This window comes from Capricornis sumatraensis, chromosome 10 (genome assembly GCF_032405125.1).
Source record: "Capricornis sumatraensis isolate serow.1 chromosome 10, serow.2, whole genome shotgun sequence".
Taxonomy (NCBI): Eukaryota; Metazoa; Chordata; class Mammalia; order Artiodactyla; family Bovidae; genus Capricornis; species Capricornis sumatraensis.
Genome location: NC_091078.1, coordinates 43,898,343 through 43,908,085, shown reverse-complemented (window position 1 = coordinate 43,908,085; position 9,743 = coordinate 43,898,343). Strand labels below are relative to the sequence as shown.

At 48.2% G+C, this 9,743-nt stretch overlaps 1 protein-coding gene across 2 annotated transcripts in view; it reads left to right on the top strand.

The window, feature by feature from the left end:
• Positions 1-6,869: 6,869 nt before the first annotated feature.
• RAB4A (RAB4A, member RAS oncogene family) overlaps positions 6,870-9,743 on the top strand; it is a 70,701-nt gene continuing 67,827 nt past the window's right edge. For both annotated transcript variants that reach the window (XM_068981677.1, XM_068981676.1), the window contains exon 1: positions 6,870-6,980. In XM_068981677.1, coding sequence (XP_068837778.1) covers positions 6,950-6,980 — 31 coding nt within the window. In that variant the 5' untranslated portion in view covers positions 6,870-6,949. The remainder of the gene's footprint in view (positions 6,981-9,743) is intronic.

Below are 9,743 nucleotides of genomic sequence, written 5' to 3'. Positions count from 1 at the left end.
CCTGAACAAACTGTCGTACGCTGAGACAGGAAAGCCCACGGAGGGCACGGGTGTGTTGAGAACTTTGACGTTTGCATTTTATTTTCTGGGTATTAAGAAACCTCATACTTGTTTAAGTGAGAGATATCAACTGATTGTATACAGAAGGCAAGAGGAAGATTTGGAAGGATCAACTTGGCAAGATATTTAAAGCCCTGTGACCAGATGAGATCAACTAGTGAGGGAGCGAGTGAGGATAAGAGGCCAAGTGCTGAACGTGGTACACACACACCCAAGATCCACGTCCAGAGATGAAACTGCAATGTCTGAAATAGAGAATACCCTGGATGGGATTGAGAGCAGATGAAACACTGCAAGAAAGATTAGTGACTTTAAAGACAGGGCAACAAAAATTATCCAAAATGAAACACAGAAAGAAAGACTGGCCAGAAATGAACAGAGCAGCCATTAACTGGAACAAATTCAAATATATATGTGGTCTAAGTCATCAGTGCAGAATAAGGGGAGGGGAAGAAAGAATATCTGAAGAAATAATGGCTGAAAAACTTCCAAATCTGATAAAAACTAGAAACTCATACACACACATACCTAAATAAGTTTAATGAAACTGGAGGACAAAATCCATGAAGAAAACCACACCAAAGCACACTGCAGCATATCATAACCAAAGTGCTTAAACCAGAAATGAAGATAAAATCTCAAGTACTGGCAGAGATAAAAGACACCTTGCCTACAAAGGTATAAAGATAGAAGTGGCAGCAGACTTCTGACCAGAAACAACATAAGCCAGAGAACATTTTAATAGGTGGAAAACACATTAATTTTGAAATAAAAATTTATCAAAAATATTCAAAAACAGAGATGAAATAAAGACGGTTTTAGACATACATAAGCTGAAAGAACTCATCACCAGCAGATCTGTGCTTCAAGATCCACTGGGAAAGTCCTGCAGGCAAAAGGGGAATCACAGCAGTGGAGATCTGCATTCTCACTAGGGACTGGGGAATCCTAGATATGCTACCTATGGGCTCAGTATGAAATGCTTGCTTTTATTGTTGAATAAGGAATTTGCTGGAAAATGTGGTAAAAGATACAGTGGAATATATAGGCAGGAGATTCTGACATGTGCTACAACAGGGATGAGCCTGGAAGACGTGATGCTCAGTGGAATAAGCCAGTCACAAAATGACAAATGTGTGATTGCATTCACAGGGTGCAGTCAAATTTGTAGACAGAGAAATAGAAAGGTTGTTGTCTGGGGTAGGGGCTGAGGGGAAGGGGAGTCAGTGTTTAATGGGTGCAGTTACACTTTTGCAAGATGGAAAGAATTTTGTGAATGGAGGGTGTGATGGCTAAACACTGTAAATAGAGGTGACCCTGGAACACTGCAGGTTTGAACTGCATGGGTCTACTTATATATGGATTTTTTCAATAAATACACAGTGGACCCCCCCCCCCCCGCCCCCTATAGGCATGGGTTTCACATCCACAGATTCCACCAACCACTGATTGAAATTTTCCTCTGGTTCCTTTGGTTCAATCTGTGGCTGTGGAACCACAGAAACAGAGGACCAACTGCACCACATCATTTTATCCAAAGGAGCTGAGATCCATGGATTTGGATATCCACAGGGGCTGCTGAGACCAATCCCCCACAGTCACAGAGGGCCTGAGTGACTGAACTGTACTCTTCAAGTCAGACAGTTGAGATGGTCAATTTCATGAGAGGAACTTTATCACAGTTTTAGAAAGAGAGTAAACCGGCTGCTTAAAGCAAAACTAGTAACAACACGTGTGGGGTGTATAAGAAATGTGAGGTAGATGTACCGCACAGTGGGTGGGGAAGTTAGGGGTGAGCTGCTGGGAGTGGAAAGTGGACAGTGATGAGGGAAAGAATTTACTACAAAGTTCTTCTTTTCAGAGAATCTGCTGTTTATGGTAGTTTTGGCTGCACTGGGTTTTCGTTGCTACACGGGCTTGTTCTCTAGTTGCAGCAAGCAGGGGCTACTCTCCAGCAGCGGTGTGAGGGCTACTCAGTGCGGTGGCCTCTCCTGTTGCAGAGCAAGGGCTTTAGGGAGCTCTGGCCTCGTTAGCTGTGGCTCCCGAGCTCTAGAGCACAAGCACAATTGCTGCGGCACACAGGCCCAGCTGCTCCTCGGCATGTGGGATCCTCCCAGACATGGGCCTGAGCCTGTGTTTCCTGTATTGGCAGGCGGACTCTTTAACATCAAGCTACCAGTGAAGCCCCAAGCGAAGTGAAGTGATTGCTGCTCAGTCATGCCTGACTTGGTGACCCCATGGACTGTAGCCCACCAAGCTCCTCTGGCCATGGGATTCTCCAGGCAAGAATACTGGAGTGGGTAGCCATTCCCTTCTCCAGGGGATCTTTCCAACCCAGGGATGGAACCCAAGGCTCCTGCATTGCAGGCAGATTCTTCATCTGAGCCACCAGGGAAGCCCCAAGACCTAAAACAACCACTAAACAACCACTAAAGACCCTAAAACAACCACGAACATAATCTCACAAGTACTTACTCCTAATAAGCAAAAAGCAAATGAAACAGAACCATTAAAAAATGCCTCTGTCCAACTTAAAGGCTTGGAAGCAGGGACATCCAAGTAGCACTAACAGGCATACACAGACACCAAAAATTATTGAGGTATGTAGTTTAAATGTCAGCTACATGTCAGTGCAATTGTTCAAAATAAAAGCAGAATGAGCTGCCTGCACAGGTGAGATGGCAGTGATGGCAGTGGCAGGGGAGGACAGGGAAACGTCTCTCCACAACCCTCTTCTCTCTTCCTGGAGCAAGAATGACACTGTGCTCTCTGCCTGAGCTGTGACCACATCACTTGCTTTGGCCTGTAAAATGTCAATGAAAGTGATTCTGTCAGCTCTCTGTTGGTCCTCACAAACTAATCATGTGGCACCATGTCCTTCTTCTGCCCCAGAGATGGTGGGAGTACATGTGCAGCCGAGCCTTGGGTCAGCCTGGGTCTGCCAACAGCTTGCAGAGCCGAGTCTCTGCCAGGACGAGGGAGCGGGGCAGGCAGGCTGAGGGAGAGATGGCCTTCACAGATATGTTGGCGTCTGTCTGTTACTATCGCTGACTTAGCCCATGCTGACTGAATATGCCCTGACACCACACATATCCCATTACAGAGGTAGCCCTGTTTGGCCCTAGAAGGCAAACCAGCCCAGCAGCTTCTGCGGGCTCCTCCACCTTAAAAATATGAGTTATATGTCACAGAGGTCACCAGCCTGAGTGTTTAACTAAGGGACCTTTTCAAGACTCCACCAACCCGTGGAGAACTTGGCACCTTCTCACAGTATCATCCAGATACTTCTGAGTCCCCAAACACTCAAACACAAGTTGACTCCTGTTCTTCGGTTCCGGTTACCAAGGAAAGTCACTGTGACACAGACCGTGACCAGTGCCTTCCGCCAAGCCTGGCACTGCCAAGATGCCACGTCCTTTTGTTCCTGGTGTCACTGCTCCCCAAAATGTCAGGGTCATGCAGGATTCTCATCCCTAGATCTTTCTAAGGTCCCCTCCAGGGGACTAGGCCACTGTTCCAGGTCCGGCCCTGTGCCTAGGAGCCCATCTGTCCCACTGTTCCCCCCCACCCCCCCACCCCCGCCGCCCATGTGGGCTGCTACCAGTCCTGGGGAACAGGACTTATTGGGAGCCTGGCAGTTTCCAAAGCTCCTAATTGCTTATTAAATGTGAGGCATGTCAGGGAACAAAAAGCAAAGTGTCCACTGACCTGAGGAGGAGGCAGTATCTATTTTGGAAGAAATCCTTCTCCTTTCATTTCCCTCAGAAGTATCTCCAGTGTGCCTTGGCTTATGGAAGCCTTCCGTGAGGAGAAAGGAGAAAATAGCTGAAGAAAACACAAATTAATTTTGTGGTAAGTTTCCCTTACACACAATCATCAGTACCTCAGAATCAAAGCAGTCTCCCAAGAACACTTAGGAGAAACGTATTTTCTCTCGAAGATTCAAAAGTTGCTGAGATGCAATCACCTTTCACATTATTATTGAAGTAAGCCTGGCTCCTTCAAACCTCAGTTCTTGAGTATTTCCCCTTCCAGTTGTGATATTTGGCTTTATATTTGCAAACTAAAACAAAAATGGCTTCTCTGGGTGGTTTTTCCAAAACAAACAATCTTTCCTGAAGGCCCAACTAAGTATTCGTCTTCTAAGGAAAACTGCTCTCATTTTTTAAATAGTCATTTAATTTTTATTTCTATCACCCTGTCCAGGCTTCACAATTCATCAGGTCCAGCTTCAATAACTCATTGATTTCTTTCTTATCATCTACAGAAGTTTCTGACAAGAACGCTTAAATGTAAAGAACGGATCACACTCTTTCTTCTGAAATAGCTCTAATCAGAGTAAGACTACTATACTCAGGAGTGTAGATCAAACCTAACCTGAAGAAAGCAAAAATGTGTTCCAGCTACTGAACCAGGGATATATACAAAACAATCCTAGAGAATTACGGTTCCTACCACATTGCCTCTTGAGAAACCTGTACGCAGTTCAGGAAGCAACAGTTAGAACTGGACATGGAACAACAGACTGGTTCCAAATAGGAAAAGGAGTACGTCAAGGCTGCCTATTGTCATCCTGCTTATTTAACTTATCTGCAGAGTACATCATGAGAAACACTGGGCTGGAAGAAACACAAGCTGGAATCAAGATTGCTGGGAGAGATATCAATAACCTCAGATGTGCAGATGATACCACCCTTATGGCACAAAGTGAAGAGGAACTAAAAAGTCTCTTGATGAAAGTGAAAGAAGAGAGTGAAAAAGTTGGCTTAAAGCTCAACATGCAGAAAACTAAGATCATGGCATCCGGTGCCATCACTTCATGGCAAATAGATGGGGAAACAGCGTCAGATTTTATTTTGGGGGGCTTCAAAATCACTGCAGATGGTGATTGCAGCAATGAAATTAAGATAAGCTATGACCAACCTAGATAGCATATTAAAAAGCAGAGACATTACTTTGCCAACAAAGGTCCATCTAGTCAAGGCTGTGGTTTTTCCAGTAGTCATGTATAGATGTGAGAACTGGACTGTGAGGAAAGCTGAGTGCCAAAGAACTGATGCTTTTGAACTGTGGTGTTGGAGAAGACTCTTGAGAGTCCCTTGGACTGCAAGGAGATCCAACCAGTCCATTCTGAAGGAGATCAGCCCTGGGATTTATTTGGAAGGACTGATGCTAAAGCTGAAACTCCAGTACTTTGGCCACCTCACGCGAAGAGTTGATTCATTTGGAAAAGACTTTGATGCTGGGAGATATTGGGGGGAGGAGGAGAAGGGAACGACAGAGGATGAGATGGCTGGATGGCATCACCGACTCAATGGACATGAGTTTGAGTGAACTCCGGGAGTTGGTGATGGACAGGGAGGCCTGGCTTGCTGCAACTCATTGGGTCGCAAAGAGGCGGACATGACTGAGTGACTGAACTGAACTGAACCACATTGCCCAGCGGGTAGGGGGCGCAGGGAGGGCTCCTCTGTGATGCAGAAGCAGAGTATCTCTTTTCTAGGAGAATCAGAGAGGGAACCATGTAGAGCCAGATAGCCGCTGGGGAGGAGAGGAATGACCGTAGGGAAGGACTGATGCCAGTTTGGAGGACAGACTCAAATGGACTTGAATAAAATGTATTTTCTGGCATTACCGTCACCATCCAAGTCACTTGGGAGCTTAACCAGGGCATACCTTCAGTATTCTACTGTGTGTTTTGAACAAGGTTGTCTTATACGATACCACGTGGTCCTGATCATGCTCCAGTGGACCAAAATCCCCCAAAATCTCTTCCTGTTTATCACTACATTGACAACAGAAGGGGATTCTGAATTCAGCTGTGCTCTTTACATCAAAATATTCAACCAACGACTCCTGCCCGTAGAAAATGCACCCGCGGCTGAGCGCCGAGAGATGCTTCCTGTCCAAACCCACATTCCCCTAAAGTGGAGTGCAGAGGGCCGACGACTACAGTTTTCTAGGGACTCTTCGCCACAGGTACATCCTGAGATTTTGTCAGCTTTCCCCAGACGCCAGCTCAGCCCCACCGGCGAGGCCCCCGCAGGTTAGGAGTGAAAGCTCCAACCCCGGCAGGTCAGCCTGCCTCCCAGCCGGCAGCGCTGGCCTCCCGCTGGACACCTGCGGCCACCGCCTCCTAGTTACACAATCACCCCGACCCGGGTTGATCATTGCAGCTCAGAGGAAGTCCTTCGTTGGCCGAGTGCCCCAGATGACGACGACCACGTCTTTGCGGAGGCGGCCCACCTGGCAAAGGGCGGCCTGCCTCTCCAAGGCGGGCACTCAGCCTCCTCTGTGAGGGAGCCGACCCTGATGGCTCAGCCCCGGACACCCCCAGCCCCTCCCTGTCACCTCCGGGCCTGCGGGCGGCCGACGGCTCCCCACCCTTGCAGCCACTGCGGGGCCGCCCGCACCCCTCCGCCCGCCCCCGCGCGCCCCCGCGCGCCCCGCCCCGGCTCCGCTGCGCTCCCCGGCCAGACCCGCCCGAGCCGCCCCGCGCGCCCCCGCCCCCGGCTCCGCTGCGCTCCCCGGCCAGACCCGCCCGAGCCGCCCCGCGCGCCCCCGCCACGGCTCCGCTGCGCCCCTCGGCCGGACCCGCCCCAGCCGCCCCGTGCGCGCGCCCCCAGCAAGGGCCGGCTCTCCGCCCCTCCCCTCCCGGCCGCCCCGCCCCTCCCCTCCGCGTCCGGACAGGCGGGGCGGGGCCGTGCGCCTGCGCGGAGCCCGCAGTCCGGCGGGGGCCGGCAGTTGCTGTGGGGACCGTGGGCCCCTCCTTCCTCCGCTCCCCTGCCCCTCGCGTTCCGCACCGAGGCGCGGCCGACTCCCCGGCCTCCCTGCCGCCGGCCCGGCGGAGCCGCAGCGGCGCCCCGCGAGAGGCGGAGCCGCTCCCAAGATGTCGCAGACGGCCATGTCCGAGACCTACGGTACGGGGCGGGGGGCGCGGGCCGGGGCCGGGGGCGTGGGGACCGGGATCCCAGTGCTGGGGCGCGGCCGCCCGAGGGTAGCCCGGCTATGAGATCTGCTTCTCCGAGGGTCCGCTTGCTGCTTCTCCGCGTACTTGCCGGTAGGGTTTCCGTTTCTTGGTCTGATGTTAGTTCAGGGTTTAGGGAAGCCCATTAGAGACTGCGATACTGTCCCCAGCGAGGGATGTGAAGGACTTGGTACGACGCCTGCAGTTGAGTGTGTTCTTCGACTCTTCCACTTTGACCTTTCCTTGCTTGAAATTCCTTCCTTTGCACGCAAATTACAAGGACTTATGGACAGGCATTTCTTCCTTCCGAGACCTTTCAAGCTGTATGGTGGCTGTTTATAAATGTGTCTTTGCAAGACTATAAACACCTCGGAAGCAGAGCCTGTTCTGCTTGATCTTTGCTTCTTCTGTAGCACTCACACCCGAAGGCAGCCAGCAGACATTTTTTTTTTAATAAACGAAAGCCTTCCCAATTCATAATCTGTGTGTTTTTGTCCTGCGTGGTAAAAATAAACAATAGAGTACATCTCTGCTTTGTATCAAGGTTTACTAGTGTTTACCAGTCTGGAGTCACTCTGAGATTGGGCATTCTCAGATTAAGTCTGATTTTGATTTTACAGCCCCAGGGAGGGGCTCGAGTTCAAAAACATTACCTCTAGTCAAATTCGTCATGTCTTCTTCCGTGTGCCCTGGCGTGCTGCCCCTTTCTGTCAGCAGATAGGTGTGGACCGGCTTTACGGGCTGGTGTGGTTTCCAACACTGCAAGGTACCCACCTGCACTGTTCTGGTCTTGGCAAGCTAGTCCATTGGGGGATACAGTGTTAATCCACTTATGATACTAATGAATGTAAAAAAAAAACAAACCCAAGCTGGAGTTCTGAAGGAATATGGTCTCTGAAGGTATGTTAAAAAGAAATGTGACTCAGACCTGAGGCACGGAGGCATTAACTGGTCTACAAGTGCCCAGGCCCTGAGGGATCCGGGATGCCTGTAAGAGGACTGTGGCTGAGGCCCCTCAAGCACCCAGGCATTTGCTCCACCTTCAGCCACTCCTGTGCCTGGTACCTGCCTTGTTCTTGGTAACACTGGGAGCAAGACAGCTTTTCCTAGAAGGTTTAGAGAGTCGGAAACCACACCCCTGGCTTGTAAGGATCAGTGTTGTCAGAGCTTCTAATGTTACTGTACTTGCCACACCCACGTGGTCTGCCTCTCTGAAGAGAACCATAGTCAGATTTCCTAAAAAAAAAAAAAAAAAAATCCATTTCTCCAGCAAGTGTTGGTTATGCTTTTGCTTTTTCTTTATTTTTCAAGTGCTCCTTTCCCCACGCTTTTTTTTTCCTCTCTGACCTGGAGAAGGAGCACATGGAAGCAGTGGAAAGTCCAAGTAAGAAACCAAGTGGGGTTATGAGTTAGGAGGAGGACTGAAAGATGGAGCTTTTATGTTTCATCTGTCTCATGTGAAACATGCATGCTAAATTGCTTCAGTCGTGTCTGACTCTTTGTGACCCAATGGACTGTAGCCTGCCAGGCTCCTCTGTCCATGGGATTCTCGAGGCAAGAATTCTGGAGTGGGTTGCCATTTCCTCTGAAGTGGAGACACCATATTTTGTATGAAATGATAACCTTGATAAAACTTGGTGTCTCCATTTCAGACAGAGCTCATCAAGCATCACAGGTCAACTGATCAAATTCTGTTCATCAGGCTTTGACCTTTATTCCTCTTATTTCATGGTAGCTTCCAAATATGTTTTTAGTTTTTACTAATTGTAGTCCTTCCCTCTAATAGAAGAAATTAAGTGAAACACATAGAAATTTAGTTTTAGCAAGAGCAGTGTAGCACTTCATAGTGCTAACCCAAAATAAAAGTCACCCCAAACCAAGCTATCACCTTCACTTATCATTGGTAGGTTTGCATAGCATTGTTTCCCAGATGGAAAACAGTTTCCCTCCTTTCAGACGTTTGCCTGTTAGGTAGATGGTAAAGGAATGCTTTCCTGATCTTTAAACTCCTTAGTACTCTGTGCTCACTTTCCCTCTTCTGGAAAAGGAATCTCTGTAGTTGGCCAGGGATATGATGAAGAACTATTGCTTACCAGTATACTGTTAATGAGTATACGTTCATGAGCTGTGTCCGCATGCCTTTTAGCTTCTTAAGGCAGTGTTTCACCTTCCAGTGACTAGTGTTCAACATTTTGCTGCTCCAGAAACACCAACCACATGAATACCATACCTTATGTAATACTTTATGTAATATTGCAATACAACATTGAAATCTCAAACATACCGGTTTCTGACTGAAAGCTCCTGCTGATTATCCCTAAACAGTGCTTCACAAATACTGTTAGATTCACAGCATTCTTAAAGGCCTGGCCAGTTGATGTGGCTTGGGACTTCCCAAGGAGATCGATTGGCTGATCACAGATTGGCTTTAGGTGATTTCTGATACCAAGATTTGTGAGACAAAAACTCACAAATCAAATATTAATATCAAGCAGTGATGTTCAGAAAAGAGCTAAAAAGTGTAAGTGGTATAGAAGATGCTAGAAATTAAAAAAAAAAAAAAAGATTTAAGGGCTGGGGCAGTTTGAGAATGAGGAAAAAAATCTAAGCCAAATCTCTATACACACTGTAATTTATGCATTCTACCATGACAATTTATGAAGCTAGCTTTATTACAATGTACTCTTAATATTTTTATTTTGTGCTTTAGTTTGAA